This window comes from Bombina bombina, chromosome 4 (genome assembly GCF_027579735.1).
Source record: "Bombina bombina isolate aBomBom1 chromosome 4, aBomBom1.pri, whole genome shotgun sequence".
Taxonomy (NCBI): Eukaryota; Metazoa; Chordata; class Amphibia; order Anura; family Bombinatoridae; genus Bombina; species Bombina bombina.
This window is the reverse complement of record NC_069502.1, coordinates 303,626,087-303,647,786: the sequence shown is the minus strand read 5'-3', so window position 1 is coordinate 303,647,786 and position 21,700 is coordinate 303,626,087. Positions and strand designations below refer to the sequence as shown.

Sequence of the window (21,700 nt, the reverse complement as noted above, 5' to 3'; positions counted from 1 at the left end):
AAACAGACTTTTTCTGACTTTGAACCCCAAAATCTGTTGCACATCTACAACCTCTAAATAACACCCATGCTAAATAGTTTCTAAATTTTGTCCTGAGTTTAGAAATACCCAATGTTTACATGTTCTTTGCTTTTTATGCAAGTTATAGGGCAATAAGTACAAGTAGCACTTCGCTATTTCCAAACCATTTTTTTAAAAAAATTAGCGCTAGTTACATTGGAACACTGATATCTGTCTGGAATCCCTGAATATCCCTTGACATGTATATATTTTCTTTTAGTAGAAACTTTGGGTTTCTCACTGAAATTATTTACAAACAGCTTGTGCAATTATGGCACAAATGGTTGGTGAAAAAACAAGTTTAGAGTGAGTGCACCTGGTGAGTGTTAATGTTGGGAAAATTGGTTAATATAACCACGCTCTAAACCCTACAAGTGTGACAATTGTTCCTTCAAACAACTGTCAAAGAATGAAGCGCAATAACCAAGGTGAGGGGAGCTAGAGGTATAATTAGTGGTGATTGTATGTTACTGTGTAACCTAAATAAAAGTTTATGCTTAAGCGTTATGGTTGAAAAAATAATATATTTATTTTAAAACACTTTAAAACATGTGCATAGTAAAAGTATAGAGCTCTATTACTTTAAGACATATAAAACAAAATATACAAATTGTAATAACAATAATTGAAGCTTGAAAATAGTTGCTAAAATATTGTACACTTATTTGCTTGCTTAAATATTGTACACTTTTTGCTTGCTTCTGTGTTCTATACGGTCCCTTTTAAGGCTTTAAAAGTTTAGTATTAATGTTCTTCTAGTACTCACGATTTTGTCTTGAGTGTAAAAGGCTTTTTAGCTTTATGGGGTTATAAAATGGGGTTTATTTTATGGGGTTATTACAATTTGTATATTTTGTTTTATATGTCTTAAAGTAATAGAGCTCTATACTTTTACTATGCACATGTTTTAAAGTGTTTTAAAATAAATATATTATTTTTTCAACCATAACGCTTAAGCATAAACTTTTATTTAGGTTACACAGTAACATACAATCACCACTAATTATACCTCTAGCTCCCCTCACCTTGGTTATGGCACAAATGGTTGGAAATGCTTCTCTGGGATCCCCTTTGTTCAGAAATAGCAGACATATATGGCTTTGGCATTGCTTTTTGGTAATTAGAAGGCCGCTAAATGCCCCTGCGCACCAAACTTGTATTATGCCCAGCAGTGACGGGGTTAATTAGGTAGCTTGTAGGGAGCTTGAAGGGTTAATTTTAGCTTTAGTGTAGAAATCAGTCTCCCACCTGACACATCCCACCCCCTGATCCCTCCCAAACAGCTCTCTTCCCTCCCCCACCCCACAATTGTCCCCGCCATCTTAAGTACTGGCAGAAAGTCTGCCAGTACTAAAATAAGTTTTATTTTGTTTTTATTATTAAAAAAAAAAATCATATTCTGCTGTGTAGGATCCCCCCCCATGAGCTCTCTAACCCTCCCCCCACTAACTATTAGCCACCATTTGCATAATAACTTTTTTTTTATTTTTATAAACCTAACTTTTTCTGTAGTGTAGCTGCCCCCCTCCATACCCTACACCCTCCCAGATCACCCCCAGATCACTGCTCCTCTGCACCCACCACCCTCTCCCACCAAAACCATCCCCCAGCAACGGTCTGTCTTAGATCGCGGGTGCGCGCGCACTCACCATCAGCGCGCGCTCCTGCGCATACCCGGCACAGAGAATAGCTGGAAGGAACTTCCCAAGTGATGGGCCGCCCACCCACCTCCCTTCAATGGCTCCCACCCACCAACGATCGGCACCATCACTGGCCGATGCAGGGAGGGCCACAGAGTGGCTCTCTCTGCATCGGTGTGCCTAAAAAGGTATTGCAGTGATGCCTCAATATCGAGGCATCACTACAATACCTTGAAAGCGATCAGGATCGCTTCCAGCCGCTTGAAACCCTTAACGACGTACAGGGTACGTCTCTGGTCTTTAAAGACCAGTTTGTGTAAGACGTACCCTGTACGACATGCGTCGTTAAGGGGTTAATATAACAGTGTTGGTTATGCAAAACAGGGGGATGGGTAATAAAGGGATTATCTATTTTTAAACAATAACAATTCTGGAGTAGACTGTCCCTTTAAAAAGATAATCCCTTTATTACCAATTCCCCAGTTTTGCATAACCAACACTGTTATAATACACACTATACCTCTGTAATTAACTTTATCTCTGCTTCTGCAAACTGCCCCCTTATTTCAGTTCTTTTGACAGACTTGCATTTTAGCCAATCAGTGCTGACTCCTCGGTAACGTAACTTGCATGAGCTCAATCTTATCTTTATGACACACAGGAACTAACGCCCTCTAGTGGTGAAAAACTGTCAAAATACATTCAGATTAAAGGCGGCCTTCAAGGTCTAAGAAATTATGCTGACTGCCTCCTTATCTCAGATCTTTTGATAGATTTGCATTTCAGGCAATTGGTGCTAACTCTTAAATAACTTCATGTGCATGAGCAGCACAGTGTTATTTATATGAAACACATTAACGCCCTATAGCTGTGAAAATCTGTCAAATGCAATCAGATGAGAGGCGGCCTTCAAGGGCTTAAAAATGAGCATATGAGCCTACCTAGGTTTAGCTTTCAATTAAGAATACCAAGGGAACAAAGCAAAATTGGTGATAAAAGTAAATTGGAAAGTTGTTTAAAATTACATGCCCTTTTTGAATCGTGAACATTTATTTTGGACTTGACTTTCCCTTCAAGACAGCTTTAAATTCACTTCTATTTTCAAGTTTACTTACTCCTTGGTATCCTTTGAAAAAAGGTGCATATCCTACACTACTGGTACAAGCTGGAGATTGGTTGCTACAAACATTTGTCTCCATTGGCTGACTAGATATGTTCAGCTATCTCCCAGTAGTGTTTTGCTGCTCCTTCAACAAATTATACCAAAAGAATAAAGCAAATTTGATAATAGAAGTAAATTGGAAAGTTGTTTTAAAATAGTATGTTCTATATGAATAACAAAAAATGGGTTTCATGTCTCTTTTTAAAGGAACATTCTTTTTTTTTTTTTTTTTTTTGTCTCTCATTTGAAGCATTATGTCATTAGCTCAGCAACAGCTCGCCAATTAATTCCTCAAACCTCTCCTCTCATCCATCTCCTCCTTTTCCTGCTCAATCTGTCACTATAATTATACCCTTACATAGGTCCTTGACAATCTGGCCCCTCCTACCATAACTCGAAAATCATACTGGCATACTCCTCTGACACGACGCCTACGCAGATGTTCCCTTACTGCTGAGTGGCACTGGAAAAAATCTCAGAGTTCAGATGACTTTATTCACTTCAAGTTCATCTTGAACTCCTCCTATTCTGCTATAAATCTTTATAAGCAACATTACTTCTCTACTCTTATCTCTACTTTCTTCAAACCCGAAATGTCTGTTCTCCATTTTCAATACTCTGTCCACCCCCACCTCCTAATGCAAATTCTCTCAGTTCAGTATTTTGCCAGCCACCTAAATAACAAAATCGACTCCATCAGAAACAAAATCTGCTTTCAACATACTTCCAGTCTCTAACTCCCTCCAAAAGCTTGCAATCAACAAAAACCCACATAGCCATAAATTTTAGCTCTTTTGTCCCTGTTACTGAGGAAGAAGTTTCTGCACTTATACTGTGCTCTCATCTAACTACCTGTTCCCTCGACCCCATCCTCTCATAGCTATTCCCCCTTCCCTTTCTTCTACCCTTACCCCTAAAGTTACACACATTTTCAACCTCTCCCTCAGCACCAGTATATTTCCCATCATCTCTAAAACATGCACTGGTCAGTCACCTATCCTCAAAAAAACCTTCTCTCGATCCAACCTTCTATCCAACTACCGCCCTATTTCCCTACTCCCTCTTGCCGCAAAGCTTCTTGAAAAGCTAGTATATGCGCACACATCCCCTTTCCTTACATTAAACTCCCTCCTTGACCCACTGCAATCTGGATTTTGTCCCCATCACTCCAGAGACCGCAATAGTTAAGGTTACCAACAACCTACTTACAGCAAAATCCAAAGGCCACTTCTCTCTGCTTATCCTCCTGGATCTGTCTGCAGCCTTTGATACTGTTGACCACCCTTTTTTGCTCCAAACCCTCCAATCCTAAGGCATTTTGTGACACAGCTCTCTCATAGTTCTCTTCCTACCTGTGTAGCCTTTTCTGGGGCTTCCTCTGCCCCGTTACCACTTTCTGTTGGGGTACTGCAAAGCTCTGTCCTCGGTCCCCTACTCTTCTCAATCTACACATCATTAGGTTCCCTTATAAAGTCCCACGGGTTTCAATATAATTTGTATGCCGACACCCAAATCTACCTCTCTGCACCAGACCTATCTCCTTCCTTGCTAACCCGTGTCACTGTCTCACATCTCTTCCTGGATGTCCTCTCACTACCTTAAGCTAAATCTCTCAAACTGAGCTCCTTATTTTACCCCCTTCCAAAATCTCCACCTCCCAATCTGTCGACAACTCCACCATTACCCCTACCCCGCATGCCTGATGTCTTGGGGTCACATTTGACTCAGATCTTTCACTCCTCACATTCAGTCCTTGGCTAAATCCTGCTGCTTCCATCTTAAAAAAAAATCTCTAAAATTAGACATCTCCTTACACAAGACAACTAAAATTTGAATCCACTCTCTCATCCTTTCCCGCTTTGACTACTGCAACTCTGTTCTCCCTGGTCTCCCTAGCTCCTTTACAATCCTTAATGAATGCCTCTGCCAGGCTCATCTTCCTTACACGTCGCTCTTCATCCGCTGCACCTCTCTGACAATCCCTTCACTGGCTTCCTCTTGACTCCAGGATTAAACAGAAATTTCTGACACACAAGGCCCTCAACTGCACTGCTCCCCATTATATCTCAGACCTTGTCTCCAGAAACTATGCCTCCTGTCCCCTTCGCTCTGTTCACGACCTCCTACTCTCCTCCGCTCTCGTTTCCTACTCACATTCCCATTTACAGGACTTTTCCAGACTGGCTCTTATCTTGTGGAACTCTTTGCCTCGCTCCAAGACTCTCCCCTAGTTTTAAAAGCTTCAAGAGCTCCCTAAATACTCTACTGTTCAGTGATGCATACAACCTACACTAACCTTTCCTTATACCAGTTCCTCTCCCTTAGCATGTAAGCCTAAGAGCCCAACTGTTTGCAGATCACCTTCATAAGAGCTAACTACAACAGTGCAACTCTCAGCAGGGCCCTCTACCCATTTGATCCCTATAAATATTACCTTATATACCGCCTATGTTTATAGCGCTGCGGAATCTGTTGGCGCTCTAAAAATAACCAATAATAATAGTTTTTAAAAAGATAACACCTTTACTACCCATTCTCAAGCTTTGCATAACCAACATTATTTTATAATATAGTGTATAACTTCTAAGATTGCGTGATTCTAACCTCTTGCAGGCTGCCCCTTCCTTATGTCCTTTTTTTTTTTTCTTCTTCTTTCAATCTTAATGGAAATACTTTTATCATGACGTTCTTCAAGAACATATATTTTGTTTCAGTTGCTTATATACATGTTTGCACACACATTTTCAAAGATATCTCCCCTTAGATTGATTTGTCATATTTGTATCAAACTATTGGCACTTTAATGTTTCTTTTTCTCATTCTTGTTTAGTTTTTAGACTTGTGTGCTGCTCTCCTTGAGAAAAAGGTCGACAACTGATTTTAATTCTTAGTCACTATCCGCTGGAGCTATTCACTTTTTTTAAGTCATTTTGTGCAAATGCATAGTCATCAGAGAATACTTTTTAATAAAACATGCTAAGGGAAACTGCTTTCATTTTCTTTTTGTTTTTTTCGAGTGTTTAGTATAGTTGGGGTTTTTTTTATTTCTGAGTAAATGGACATAAATGTTTTGCATGTCATGAAGTATCTCCACCAATCAGAGACCATGTCATGCAGAAACTTTATAGGGAGCAGGCAGCTACTTGTACTGCTGGTAACTTCTACCTCCTCCCACACACACTGCTGAAATATGTTTTCTAACTGAGTATACACCAAACGCTGATATAAAATACCTTTTAAACTAAACAAATTCATCTTAATCATTTTCATATTGTTCCCTGCAGCAACCCCTTTTGGAAAGTAAACTAAAAGCTTTCAGTATTGGGAAGATGACCAGTGGAAAGAGAACCTTAAGTAAAAAGGAACAAGAGGAGCTCAAAAAGAAGGTAATCTAGCTTATATGTGTACCTATGTGTTTATCCACTTGGCGAATCTTAACCTAAGTGTTTTCATTTTCGATACCTACATATAAGGAAATTTGTATGATGTAAGTTTATTTTTTATTTTTATATCAATTTGTAACTGAAAGTCACAAATATTCAAGGGTGGAAGAATATCCTTATTCACTGCAGTCAGTTACTCCTCCTAAAACAAATGTTCTGACTTTAATGGACAAACTCCGCCTCCCAATTGTTGCTTCCTGACTCATAGCACTGTCATTCAGCATTCTCATGCTAGAGCTATGTGTTAATTTAAAGGGACAGTATACACCAATTTTCATAAAGTCATGTAATACACTAGTATAAAGAATATGCAGATACTGATGAAAAAAAATCCAGTATAAAACCTTTTAAAGACTTACTTATATGCTCCCAGTTGTTGTGGTTAGGCTGGGGCAGCCACCGAATGGGGCTAGAAAGCGGGAAGAGCAGACCCTCCCCTGCACCCAACACACAAACAGGAGCAAGCAGGAGTCTGTAGACTTGGGGCTTGATTAGGGGTCTGAAAATCAGCACAATGATTATGCAAAACTATACATTGTTACAAAAACACTCCCATATGGGCTATATAAATGGATCAAGGTAATGGGGGAACAAATACTTGTGGATGTTTGCACAGTATATTTATTTGTATTTAGAATCCGTCTGTCTTCCACAAACTGCTTGGATATTATAATTATTTTTACTGCTGTACAATGTCAGTGGGTTAACCCCCAACACCCCTGACTGTTGCAATGTATAGGGAAAGTTCACTTCCAATACCACAAAGACAATATTTTCTATATCTCAAGTGACTCACCACATTCTTGTCGCTGGGTGCTGTCTTTTCTCTGTCCCTTCAACGGTCTTCCTTGTGTGGACTATCCGTGCTAAGCGCACAAATAGTTAAAGGGACAACGTACACTTTCTTTGCATAAATGTTTGCAGATGATCCATTTATATATGTCCAGTAAAGAAAGTTGTCAGGAGCACCAAAAAGCGAGTTAAAAAGCTAAATTTCTCCAACATAGGTGTGTCCGGTCCACGGCGTCATCCTTACTTGTGGGATATTCTCTTCCCCAACAGGAAATGGCAAAGAGCCCAGCAAAGCTGGTCACATGATCCCTCCTAGGCTCCGCCTACCCCAGTCATTCTCTTTGCCGTTGTACAGGCAACATCTCCACGGAGATGGCTTAGAGTTTTTTAGTGTTTAACTGTAGTTTTTATTATTCAATCAAGAGTTTGTTATTTTAAAATAGTGCTGGTATGTACTATTTACTCAGAAACAGAAAAGAGATGAAGATTTCTGTTTGTATGAGGAAAATGATTTTAGCAACCGTCACTAAAATCCATGGCTGTTCAACACAGGACTGTTGAGAGCAATTAACTTCAGTTGGGGGAACAGTGAGCAGTCTCTTGCTGCTTGAGGTATGACACATTCTAACAAGACGATGTAATGCTGGAAGCTGTCATTTTCCCTATGGGATCCGGTAAGCCATGTTTATTACGATCGTAAATAAGGGCTTCAAAAAGGGCTTATTAAGACTGTAGACTCTTTCTGGGCTAAATCGATTCATTATTAACACATATTTAGCCTTGAGGAATCATTTTATCTGGGTATTTTGATATATAATATCGGCAGGCACTGTTTTAGACACCTTATTCTTTAGGGGCTTTCCCAAAGCATAGGCAGAGCCTCATTTTCGCGCCGGTGTTGCGCACTTGTTTTTGAGAGGCATGGCATGCAGTCGCATGTGAGAGGAGCTCTGATACTTAGAAAAGACTTTCTGAAGGCGTCATTTGGTATCGTATTCCCCTTGGGGCTTGGTTGGGTCTCAGCAAAGCAGATACCAGGGACTGTAAAGGGGTTAAAGTTAAAAACGTTATTTTAAGAGTTAAAGCTTCCAAATTTGGTGTGCAATACTTTTAAGGCTTTAAGACACTGTGGTGAAAATTTGGTGAATTTTGAACAATTCCTTCATGTTTTTTCGCAATTGCAGTAATAAAGTGTGTTTCAGTTTAAAATTTAAAGTGACAGTAACGGTTTTATTTTAAAACGTTTTTTTGTACTTTGTTATCAAGTTTATGCCTGTTTAACATGTCTGAACTACCAGATAGACTGTGTTCTGAATGTGGGGAAGCCAGAATTCCTATTCATTTAAATAAATGTGATTTATGTGACAATGACAATGATGCCCAAGATGATTCCTCAAGTGAGGGGAGTAAGCATGGTACTGCATCATTCCCTCCTTCGTCTACACGAGTCTTGCCCACTCAGGAGGCCCCTAGTACATCTAGCGCGCCAATACTCCTTACTATGCAACAATTAACGGCTGTAATGGATAATTCTGTCAAAAACATTTTAGCCAAAATGAACCCTTATCAGCGTAAGCGCGACTGCTCTGTTTTAGATACTGAAGAGCATGACGACGCTGATAATAATATTTCTGAAGGGGCCCCTAACCCAGTCTGATGGGGCCAGGGAGGTTTTGTCTGAGGGAGAAATTACTGATTCAGGGAACATTTCTCAACAAGCTGAACCTGATGTGATTGCATTTAAATTTAAGTTGGAACATCTCCGCATTCTGCTTAAGGAGGTATTATCCACTCTGGATGATTGTGACAAGTTGGTCATCCCAGAGAAACTATGTAAAATGGACAAGTTCCTAGAGGTGCCGGGGCCCCCAGAAGCTTTTCCTATACCCAAGCGGGTGGCGGACATTGTTAATAAAGAATGGGAAAGGCCCGGTATTCCTTTCGTCCCTCCCCCCCATATTTAAAAAATTGTTTCCTATGTCGACCCCAGAAGAGGACTTATGGCAGACAGTCCCCAAGTCGAGGGAGCGGTTTCCACTTTTAAACAAACGCACCACTATACCCATAGAGGATAGTTGTGCTTTCAAAGATCCTATGGATAAAAAATTAGATAGGTTTGCTTAAAAGATGTTTGTTCAGCAGGGTTACCTTCTACAACCAATTTCATGCATTGTCCCTGTCGCTACAGCCGCATATTTCTGGTTCGATGAGCTGATAAAGGCGGTTGATAGGGATTCTTCTCCTTATGAGGAGATTATGGACAGAATCAATGCTCTTAAATTGGCTAATTCTTTCACCCTAGACGCCACTTTGCAATTGGCTAGGTTAGCGGCTAAGAATTCTGGGTTTGCTATTGTGGCGCGCAGAGCGCTTTGGTTGAAATCTTGGTCGGCTGATGCGTCTTCCAAGAACAAGCTACTTAACATTCCTTTCAAGGGGAAAACGCTGTTTGGCCCTGACTTGAAAGAGATTATCTCTGATATCACTGGGGGTAAGGGCCACGCCCTTCCTCAGGATCGGCCTTTCAAGGCAAAAAATAAACCTAATTTTCGTCCCTTTCGTAGAAACGGACCAGCCCAAAGTGCTACGTCCTCTAAGCAAGAGGGTAATACTTCTCAAGCCAAGCCAGCTTGGAGACCAATGCAAGGCTGGAACAAGGGTAAGCAGGCCAAGAAACCTGCCACTGCTACCAAGACAGCATGAAATGTTGGCCCCCGATCCGGGACCGGATCTGGTGGGGGGCAGACTCTCTCTCTTCGCTCAGGCTTGGGCAAGAGATGTTCTGGATCCTTGGGCGCTAGAAATAGTCTCCCAAGGTTATCTTCTGGAATTCAAGGGACTTCCCCCAAGGGGGAGGTTCCACAGGTCTCAGTTGTCTTCAGACCACATAAAAAGACAGGCATTCTTACATTGTGTAGAAGACCTGTTAAAAATGGGAGTGATTCATCCTGTTCCATTAAGAGAACAAGGGATGGGATTCTACTCCAATCTGTTCATAGTTCCCAAAAAAGAGGGAACGTTCAGACCAATCTTAGATCTCAAGATCTTAAACAAGTTTCTCAAGGTTCCATCGTTCAAGATGGAAACCATTCGAACTATTCTTCCTTCCATCCAGGAAGGTCAATTCATGACCACGGTGGATTTAAAGGATGCGTATCTACATATTCCTATCCACAAGGAACATCATCGGTTCCTGAGGTTCGCATTCCTGGACAAACATTACCAGTTCGTGGCGCTTCCTTTCGGATTAGCCACTGCTCCAAGGATTTTCACAAAGGTACTAGGGTCCCTTCTAGCTGTGCTAAGACCAAGGGGCATTGCTGTAGTACCTTACTTGGACGACATTCTAATTCAAGCGTCGTCCCTTCCTCAAGCAAAGGCTCACACGGACATTGTCCTGGCCTTTCTCAGATCTTACGGATGGAAAGTGAACGTGGAAAAGAGTTCTCTATCTCCGTCAACAAGGGTTCCCTTCTTGGGAACAATAATAGACTCCTTAGAAATGAGGATTTTTCTGACAGAGGCCAGAAAAACAAAACTTCTAGACTCTTGTCGGATACTTCATTCCGTTCCTCTTCCTTCCATAGCTCAGTGCATGGAAGTGATCGGGTTGATGGTAGCGGCAATGGACATAGTTCCTTTTGCGCGCATTCATCTAAGACCATTACAACTGTGCATGCTCAGTCAGTGGAATGGGGACTATACAGACTTGTCTCCGAAGATACAAGTAAATCAGAGGACCAGAGACTCACTCCGTTGGTGGCTGTCCCTGGACAACCTGTCACGTGGGATGACATTCCGCAGACCAGAGTGGGTCATTGTCACGACCGACGCCAGTCTGATGGGCTGGGGCGCGGTCTGGGGATCCCTGAAAGCTCAGGGTCTTTGGTCTCGGGAAGAATCTCTGTTACCGATAAATATTCTGGAACTGAGAGCGATATTCAATGCTCTCAAGGCTTGGCCTCAGCTAGCGAGGGCCAAGTTCATACGGTTTCAATCAGACAACATGACAACTGTTGCGTACATCAACCATCAGGGGGGAACAAGGAGTTCCCTGGCGATGGAAGAAGTGACCAAAATCATTCTATGGGCGGAGTCTCACTCCTGCCACCTGTCTGCTATCCACATCCCAGGAGTGGAAAATTGGGAAGCGGATTTTCTGAGTCGTCAGACATTGCATCCGGGGGAGTGGGAACTCCATCCGGAAATCTTTGCCCAAGTCACTCAGCTGTGGGGCATTCCAGACATGGATCTGATGGCCTCTCGTCAGAACTTCAAAGTTCCTTGCTACGGGTCCAGATCCAGGGATCCCAAGGCGGCTCTAGTGGATGCACTAGTAGCACCTTGGACCTTCAAACTAGCTTATGTGTTCCCGCCGTTTCCTCTCATCCCCAGGCTGGTAGCCAGGATCAATCAGGAGAGGGCGTCGGTGATCTTGATAGCTCCTGCGTGGCCACGCAGGACTTGGTATGCAGATCTGGTGAATATGTCATCGGCTCCACCTTGGAAGCTACCTTTGAGACGAGACCTTCTTGTTCAGGGTCCGTTCGAACATCCGAATCTGGTTTCACTCCAGCTGACTGCTTGGAGATTGAACGCTTGATCTTATCGAAGCGAGAGTTCTCAGATTCTGTTATCGATACTCTTGTTCAGGCCAGAAAGCCTGTAACTAGAAAGATTTACCACAAAATTTGGAAAAAATATATCTGTTGGTGTGAATCTAAAGGATTCCCTTGGGACAAGGTTAAGATTCCTAGGATTCTATCCTTCCTTCAAGAAGGATTGGAAAAAGGATTATCTGCAAGTTCCCTGAAGGGACAGATTTCTGCCTTGTCTGTGTTACTTCACAAAAAGCTGGCCGCTGTGCCAGATGTTCAAGCCTTTGTTCAGGCTCTGGTTAGAATTAAGCCTGTTTACAAACCTTTGACTCCTCCTTGGAGTCTCAATTTAGTTCTTTCAGTTCTTCAGGGGGTTCCGTTTGAACCCTTACATTCCGTTGATATTAAGTTATTATCTTGGAAAGTTTTGTTTTTAGTTGCAATTTCTTCTGCTAGAAGAGTTTCAGAATTATCTGCTCTGCAGTGTTCTCCTCCTTATCTGGTGTTCCATGCAGATAAGGTGGTTTTACGTACTAAACCTGGTTTTCTTCCAAAAGTTGTTTCTAACAAAAACATTAACCAGGAGATTATCGTACCTTCTCTGTGTCCGAAACCAGTTTCAAAGAAGGAACGTTTGCTGCACAATTTGGATGTTGTTCGCGCTCTAAAATTCTATTTAGATGCTACAAAGGATTTTAGACAAACATCTTCCTTGTTTGTTGTTTATTCCGGTAAAAGGAGAGGTCAAAAAGCAACTTCTACCTCTCTCTCTTTTTGGATTAAAAGCATCATCAGATTGGCTTATGAGACTGCCGGGCGGCAGCCTCCCGAAAGAATCACAGCTCATTCCACTAGGGCTGTGGCTTCCACATGGGCCTTCAAGAACGAGGCTTCTGTTGATCAGATATGTAGGGCAGCGACTTGGTCTTCACTGCACACTTTTACCAAATTTTACAAGTTTGATACTTTTGCTTCTTCTGAGGCTATTTTTGGGAGAAAGGTTTTGCAAGCCGTGGTGCCTTCCATTTAGGTGACCTGATTTGCTCCCTCCCTTCATCCGTGTCCTAAAGCTTTGGTATTGGTTCCCACAAGTAAGGATGACGCCGTGGACCGGACACACCTATGTTGGAGAAAACAGAATTTATGTTTACCTGATAAATTACTTTCTCCAACGGTGTGTCCGGTCCACGGCCCGCCCTGGTTTTTTTAATCAGGTCTGATAATTTATTTTCTTTAACTACAGTCACCACGGTACCATATGGTTTCTCCTATGCAAATATTCCTCCTTAACGTCGGTCGAATGACTGGGGTAGGCGGAGCCTAGGAGGGATCATGTGACCAGCTTTGCTGGGCTCTTTGCCATTTCCTGTTGGGGAAGAGAATATCCCACAAGTAAGGATGACGCCGTGGACCGGACACACCTATGTTGGAGAAAGTAATTTATCAGGTAAACATAAATTCTGTTTTTATTGATTTACAAAAGGGTTTGTTTTCTGTTTTTCAATTGTTTCTTTTTCACTCTTACCCTGGGGGGGGTTAATTAACCCTTTTGTAAATCAATAAAGTTTTAGCTTTTTAACTCGCTTTTTGGTGCTCCTGACAACTTTCTTTACTGGACATATATAAATGGATCATCTGCAAACATTTATGCAAAGAAAGTGTACGTTGTCCCTTTAACTATTTGTGCGCTTAGCACGGATAGTCCACACAAGGAAGACTGTTGAAGGGACAGTCTACTCCAGAAATGTTTGTTTAAAGGGACACTCAAGTCAAAATTAAACTTCATTATTCAGAGCATGCAATTTTAAACAACTTTCCAATTTACTTCCATTAACAAAATGTGCACAATCTTTTTATATTTACACTTTTTGTCACCAACTCCTACTGAGCATGTGCAAGAATTCACAGCATATACGTATATGCATTTGTGATTGGCTGATGTCTGTCGCATGATACAGGGGGAGTGGAAATAAACATAACTTTGCAATTTATTTAACAAAAATCTACTACTCATTTGAAGTTCAGACTAAGGGCTCCATTTATCAATCATTTGGGGAATTCTCCTTTCTGTTCTCCACAGCTCTCCTTAGGAGAGGAGCACATGTGCGCCCATATTTATCATTAAAAAGTTGTTTTTTCTCCATGGGAGAGCTGGGGAGAACTAATGATAAATTTCTCCAGTCGGTTTAGTATCTTCTCCTTATTTATCACTAAAAATAAGCAACTATTCTCCATGTCAATCATATATAAACCAATAGAAATCTTTATACAGTCTTCCTAGTAGCTTTAACACCCCTCTTCAGCAAACTTTCATATAAGAAAATAGATCTACATTTTCATTGTTTTAGTGCTTCAACTTTAGCGCTTTTTTATATCTTATTTTTATGCCCTAATAGAGATCATTTTTGTGCTCTGTTATATATTATTTTGGTGCTCTGTTATATTTTTTTTTTTTTACTCCATCATAAATTATTTTTGCGCTCCAATAACCATTATTATTGTGCTTTGTTATAGATAATTTTTGCACCTTGTAGAGCCCTTTTTTTTGCATATAACTGCTTCTACAACTGGTAGAGAATAGATTTCTAATGCTGTTCTCCACTTTAACTATGGAGAACTTTAAGGTAGGAACTTGCAGGAGAACTTTCAGTCCTCCACAGGTGAATATAATTTGTAACTAGGAGAATTATGAGGAGAACTATATGAAATACGACTAAAAAGATCTAATTTAACCCTTTTTTCGGAGAACATGTTCTCCAAGGAGAGTTAGAACAGAGTAGGAGAATTTTATAGTCAAACTTGCCCAATTTTAGGAGTATTTTTGAATGATAAATAGGAGAATTATTTCTCCTGAGAACTTTTAGGAGAAAATATAGGAGAATTGGAATGATAAATAGAGCCCTAAGTGCTATTGCATTATCTTCTTATCATGCATTTGTTGATTATGCAAATGTACAGTGTTGACTGGTCCTTTAAAAAGATAGCCAATTTCTTTATTAACAATTCCTTAGTTTTGCACGGTTATATTAATGCTTTTTACCTCTGTGATTACCTTGTATCTATGCCTCTGCAGATTGCCCCCTTATTTCAGTTCTTTTGACAGACTTGTATTTTAGCCAATCAGTGCCCTCTGAGTAACTCCACGGGCGCAAGCACATTTTTTTTTCTATATGGCACACATGAAATAACACCCTCTAGCTGTGAAAAGCTGTCAAATGCATTCAGATAAGAGGCAGTCTTCAATGGCTTAGAAATTAGCATATGAGCCTACCTAGGTTTAGCTTTCAACTAAGAATACCAAGAGAACAAAGCAAATTTGATGATAAAAGTAAATTCTTTTTAAATTTATATAGCGCATATTTGTTCCAAGAAGCCATGCACTAAAACCGCAGCTCTAAATCTTATGTGCTACTAGAGCAGTCCACAAATATTTTCTGTTTTAAAAACTTTGAGATGCAGGCAGAGTTAACTTATTAGATGCCACCAGAGAGTGCTAAAGGCCGGTGTGCTGCTCTTAAATTGAGAGGCACAGTTTTTGTGTCAGTCAAAGGGATATGAAACCTAAATTCTTTCTTTCGTGATTCACATAGAGCATTCAATTTTAAAGGGACACTGAACCCAATTTTTTTCTTTCGTGATTTAGATAGAGCATGCAATTTTAAGCAACATTCTAATTTTCTCCTATTTTTTTTCTTCGTTCTCTTGCTATCTTTATTTGAAAAACAAGGCATCTAAGCTTTTTTCTTCTGTTAAGTGTGATCAGTCCACGGGTCATCATTACTTGTGGGATATTAACTGCTCCCCTACAGGAAGTGCAAGAGGATTCACCCAGCAGAGTTGCTATATAGCTCCTCCCCTCTACGTCGCCTCCAGTCATTCTCTTGCACCCAACGACTAGATAGGATGTGTGAGAGGACTATGGTGATATACTTAGTTTTTATATCTTCAATCAAAAGTTTGTTGTTTTATAATAGCACCGGAGTGTGTTATTCCTTCTCTGGTAGAATTTGAAGAAGAATCTACCTGAGTTTTTTTTCTATGATTTTAGCCGGAGTAGTTAAGATCATATTGCTGTTTCTCGGTCATCTGAGGAGAGGCAAACTTCAGATCAGGGGACAGCAGGCAGATTAATCTGCAAAGAGGTATGTAGCAGCTTATTATTTTCTGACATGGAATTGATGAGAAAATCCTGCCATACCGTTATAATGTAAACCCAGCCTTGAATGCAGTAGATGTAGCTGATATCAGGCTGTCATGTATGTATATTTTATACTTCTCTGGTTTTTAGACTGTATACATAGACTTAACCTATTTTGCAGGGACTTGCAATAGGTTTTAAATGACAATTAATTATTGAGGTAAAACGTTTTTTTGCTGGCATGTAAAAACGTTTTTTTCTCTGAGGTACTGGGTGAAAAAATGTTTTGGGCACTATTTTTCCACTTGGCAATAGTTTTGATTTAAATTAGAGCAGTTCACTGATCCCTCTCACTGTTATGTGTGTGGGGGAGGGGCCATTTTGGTGCTTTCACTATGCATCAGAAAAAACTCAGTCAGAGATTCATTTTCTTCCTGCATGATCCGGTTCATCTCTACAGAGTTCAGGGATCTCCAAAGCCTTTTTTGAGGGAAGTAATCATTACAGCAGAGCTGTGCTGATTGTATTGACTGTGATACACAAACTTTTTTTTTTTTTTTTTTTTTTTTTTTTCTGCTGCCTGGGTTAGTTATCATTTGCTGAGGGGAACAATCCTTTGCTAAAACTGTATATTCTGACAAAGATTGATGCTATAACTTAATTATTTTAACTGTTATAATATTTTTCTGTGCTTCTTAAAGGCACAGTTCGTTTTCATATTATTTGTAAATTACTTTGAAAAGTATTTCCAAGTTGCTGTTTATTTGCTAGTGTGTTAAACATGTCTGATTCAGAGGAATATCTCTGTGCTATATGTGTTAATGCCAAAGTGGAGCCCAATAGAAATTTATGTACTAAATGTATTGATGCTATTTTAAAAAAGTCAATCTGTACAAATTGAACATATTTCACCAAACAACGAGGGGAGAGTTATGCCGACTAACTCGCCTCACGTGTCAGTACCTGCATCTCCCGCTCAGGAGGTGCGTGATATTGTAGCGCCGAGTACATCTGGGCGGCCATTACAAATCACATTACAAGATATGGCTACTGTTATGACTGAAGTTTTGGCTAAACTACCAGAACTAAGAGGTAAACGTGATCACTCTGGGGTGAGAACAGAGTGCGCTGATAATGCAAGGGCAATGTCTGATACTGCGTCACAGTTTGCAGAACGTGAAGACGGAGAGCTTCATTCTGTGGGTGACGGTTCTGATCCAAATAAACTGGACTCAGACATTTTAAATTTAAGCTTGAGAACCTCCGTGTGTTACTAGGGGAGGTATTAGCGGCTCTGAATGATTGTAACACAGTTGCAATCCCTGAAAAAATGTGTAGGTTGGATAAATATTTTGCGGTACCGACGAGTACTGACGTTTTTCCTATACCTAAGAGACTTACTGACATTGTTACTAAGGAGTGGGATAGACCCGGTGTGCCTTTCTCACCCCCTCCTATATTTAGAAAAATGTTTCCAATAGACGCCGCCACACGGGATTTATGGCAAATGGTCCCTAAGGTGGAGGGAGCAGTTTCTACTTTAGCTAAGCGTACCACTATCCCGGTGGAGGATAGCTGTGCTTTTTCAGATCCAATGGATAAAAAATTAGAGGGTTACCTTAAGAAAATGTTTGTTCAACAAGGTTTTATATTGCAACCCCTTGCATGTATTGCGCCGATCACGGCTGCAGCAGCATTTTGGATTGAGTCTCTGGAAGAGACACTTAGTTCATCTACACTAGACGACATTACGGACAGGCTTAGAGTCCTTAAACTAGCTAATTCATTCATTTCGGAGGCCGTAGTACATTTAACTAAACTTACGGCTAAGAATTCAGGATTCGCCATTCAGGCACGCAGGGCGCTGTGGCTAAAATCCTGGTCAGCTGATGTTACTTCTAAGTCTAAATTGCTTAATATACCTTTCAAAGGGCAGACCTTATTCGGGCCCTGGCTTGAAAGAGATTATCGCTGACATTACAGGAGGTAAAGGGCCATGCCCTGCCTCAGGACAAAGCCAAAGCCAAGGCTAGACAGTCTAATTTTCGTTCCTTTCGTAATTTCAAAGCAGGAGCAGCATCAACTTCCTCTGCACCAAAACAGGAAGGAGCTGTTGCTCGCTACAGACAAGGCTGGAAACCTAACCAGTCCTGGAACAAGGGCAAGCAGGCCAGGAAACCTGCTGCTGCCCCTAAGACAGCATGAATTGAGGGCCCCCGATCCGGGACCGGATCTAGTGGGGGGCAGACTTCTCCTCTTCGCCCAGGCTTGGGCAAGAGATGTTCAGGATCCCTGGGCGTCTAGAGATCATATCTCAGGGATACCTTCTGGACTTCAAATCCTCTCCCCCAAGAGGGAGATTTCATCTGTCAAGGTTGTCAACAAACCAGACAAAGAAAGAAGCGTTTCTACGCTGCGTACAAGATCTTTTATTAATGTGAGTGATCCATCCAGTTCCGCGGTCGGAACAAGGACAAGGGTTTTACTCAAATCTGTTTGTAGGTTCCCAAAAAAGAGGGAACCTTCAGGCCAATCTTGGATTTAAAGATCCTAAACAAATTCCTAAGAGTTCCATCGTTCAAGATGGAAACTATTCGGACAATCTTACCCATGATCCAAGAGGGTCAGTACATGACCACAGTGGATTTAAAGGATGCTTACCTTCACATACCGATTCACAAAGATCATTACCGGTATCTAAGGTTTGCCTTCTTAGACAGGCATTACCAGTTTGTAGCTCTTCCATTCGGATTGGCTACGGCTCCAAGAATCTTCACAAAGGTTCTGGGTGCCTCTTCTGGCGGTACTAAGACCGCGAGGGAATTTCGGTAGCTCCGTACCTAGACGACATTCTGATACAAGCTTCAAGCTTTCAAACTGCCAAATCTCATACAGAGTTAGTTCTGGCATTTCTAAGGTCGCATGGATGGAAAGTGAACGAAAAGAAGAGTTCTCTCTTTCCACTCACAAGAGTTCCCTTCTTGGGGACTCTTATAGATTCTGTAGAAATGAAGATTTACCTGACAGAAGACAGGTTAACAAAGCTTCAATGCATGGAGGTGATCGGCTTAATGGTAGCGGCAATGGACATAGTACCTTTTGCACGCCTACACCTCAGACCGCTGCAATTATGCATGCTAAGTCAGTGGAATGGGGATTACTCAGATTTGTCCCCTACTCTGAATCTGAATCAAGAGACCAGAAATTCTCTTCTATGGTGGCTTTATCGGCCACACCTGTCCAGGGGGATGCCATTCAGCAGGCCAGACTGGACAATTGTAACAACAGACGCCAGCCTACTAGGTTGGGGCGCTGTCTGGAATTCTCTGAAGGCTCAGGGACTATGGAATCAGGAGGAGAGTCTCCTTCCAATAAACATTCTGGAATTGAGAGCAGTGCTCAATGCCCTTCTGGCTTGGCCCCAGTTAACAACTCGGGGGTTCATCAGGTTTCAGTCGGACAACATCACGACTGTAGCTTACATCAACCATCAGGGAGGGACAAGAAGCTCCCTAGCAATGATGGAAGTATCAAAGATAATTCGCTGGGCAGAGTCTCACTCTTGCCACCTGTCAGCAATCCACATCCCGGGAGTGGAGAACTGGGAGGCGGATTTCTTGAGTCGCCAGACTTTTCATCCGGGGGAGTGGGAACTTCATCCGGAGGTCTTTGCCCAAATACTTCGACGTTGGGGCAAACCAGAGATAGATCTCATGGCGTCTCGACAGAACGCCAAGCTTCCTCGCTACGGGTCCAGATCCAGGGATCCGGGAGCGGTCCTGATAGATGCCTTGACAGCACCTTGGACCTTCAGGATGGCTTATGTGTTTCCACCCTTCCCGATGCTTCCTCGATTGATTGCCAGAATCAAACAGGAGAGAGCATCAGTGATTCTAATAGCACCTGCATGGCCACGCAGGACTTGGTATGCAGATCTGGTGGACATGTCATCCTGTCCGCCTTGGTCGTCTACCTCTGAAACAGGACCTTCTGATACAGGGTCCTTTCAAACATCAAAATCTAACTTCTCTGAAGCTGACTGCTTGGAAATTGAACGCTTGATCTTATCAAAGCGTGGTTTTTCTGAGTCAGTTATTGATACCTTAATACAGGCTAGGAAGCCTGTTACCAGAAAGATTTACCATAAAATATGGCGTAAATACCTATATTGGTGCGAATCCAAAGGTTACTCTTGGAGTAAGGTTAGGATTCCTAGGATATTGTCTTTTCTACAAGAAGGTTTAGAAAAGGGTTTATCAGCTAGTTCATTAAAGGGACAGATCTCAGCTCTGTCCATTCTGTTACACAAGCGTCTGTCAGAAGTTCCAGACGTCCAGGCCTTTTTGTCAGGCTTTGGCCAGGATTAAAGCCTGTGTTTAAAGCTGTTGCTCCACCATGGAGTTTAAACCTTGTTCTTAACGTTTTACAGGGTGTTCCGTTTGAACCCCTTCATTCCATTGATATAAAGTTGTTATCTTGGAAAGTTCTATTTTTAATGGCTATTTCCTCGGCTCGAAGAGTCTCTGAGTTATCAGCCTTACATTGTGATTCTCCTTATTTGATTTTTCACTCGGATAAGGTAGTTCTGCGTACTAAACCTGGGTTCTTACCTAAGGTAGTCACTAACAGGAATATCAATCAGGAGATTGCTGTTCCATCCTTGTGCCCAAATCCTTCTTCAAGGAAGGAACGTCTTTTGCACAATCTGGATGTAGTTCGTGCCCTTAAATTTTACTTGCAGGCAACTAAAGATTTTCGACAAACGTCTTCCTGTTTGTCGTTTACTCTGGTCAGAGGAGAGGTCAAAAAGCTTCTGCTACCTCTCTCTCTTTTTGGCTTCGTAGCATAATTCGTTTAGCTTATGAGACTGCTGGACAGCAGCCTCCTGAAAGAATTACAGCTCATTCCACTAGAGCTGTGGCTTCCACTTGGGCCTTTAAGAATGAGGCCTCTGTTGAACAGATTTGCAAGGCTGCAACTTGGTCTTCGCTTCATACTTTTTCCAAATTTTACAAATTTGACACTTTTGCTTCCTCTGAGGCTATTTTTGGGAGAAAGGTTCTTCAGGCAGTGGTTCCTTCTGTATAAAGAGCCTGCCTATCCCTCCCGTCATCCGTGTACTTTTGCTTTGGTATTGGTATCCCAGAAGTAATGATGACCCGTGGACTGATCACACTTAACAGAAGAAAACATAATTTATGCTTACCTGATAAATTCCTTTCTTCTGTAGTGTGATCAGTCCACGGCCCGCCCTGTTTTTTAAGGCAGGTAAATATTTTTTAAATTATACTCCAGTCACCACTACACCCTTGGCTTCTCCTTTCTCGTTGGTCCTTGGTCGAATGACTGGAGGTGACGTAGAGGGGAGGAGCTATATAGCAACTCTGCTGGGTGAATCCTCTTGCACTTCCTGTAGGGGAGCAGTTAATATCCCACAAGTAATGATGACCCGTGGACTGATCACACTACAGAAGAAAGGAGTTTATCAGGTAAGCATAAATTATGTTTTTTTTTTTTAATTCAGAACTCTGGACAGCACTTTTTTATTGGTGGATGAATTTATCCACCAATCAGCAAGAACAACCCAGGTTGTTCACCAAAAATGGGCCGGCATCTAAAATTACATTCTTGCATTTCAAATAAAGATACCAAGAGAATTAAGAAAATTTGATAATAGGAGTAAATTAGAAAGCAACTTTTTAAATTACTCCTATTATCAAATTTTCTTCATTTAGCTACCAATCAGCAAGCACTACCCAGGTTCTGAACCAAAAATGGACCGACTCCTAAGCTTACATTCCTGCTTTTCAAATAAAGATACCAAATGAACAAATAAGAATTGATAAAAGGAGTAAATTAGAAAGTTA

General features: G+C 41.3%; 1 protein-coding gene across 1 annotated transcript in view; it reads left to right on the top strand.

The window, feature by feature from the left end:
- The window catches only part of U2SURP (U2 snRNP associated SURP domain containing), a 248,488-nt gene that overhangs the window by 12,579 nt on the left and 214,209 nt on the right, over positions 1 to 21,700 (top strand). Inside the window, 1 exon segment of the mRNA XM_053710012.1 lies at positions 6,147 to 6,248. Within this exon segment, the coding sequence (XP_053565987.1) occupies positions 6,147 to 6,248 (102 nt within the window).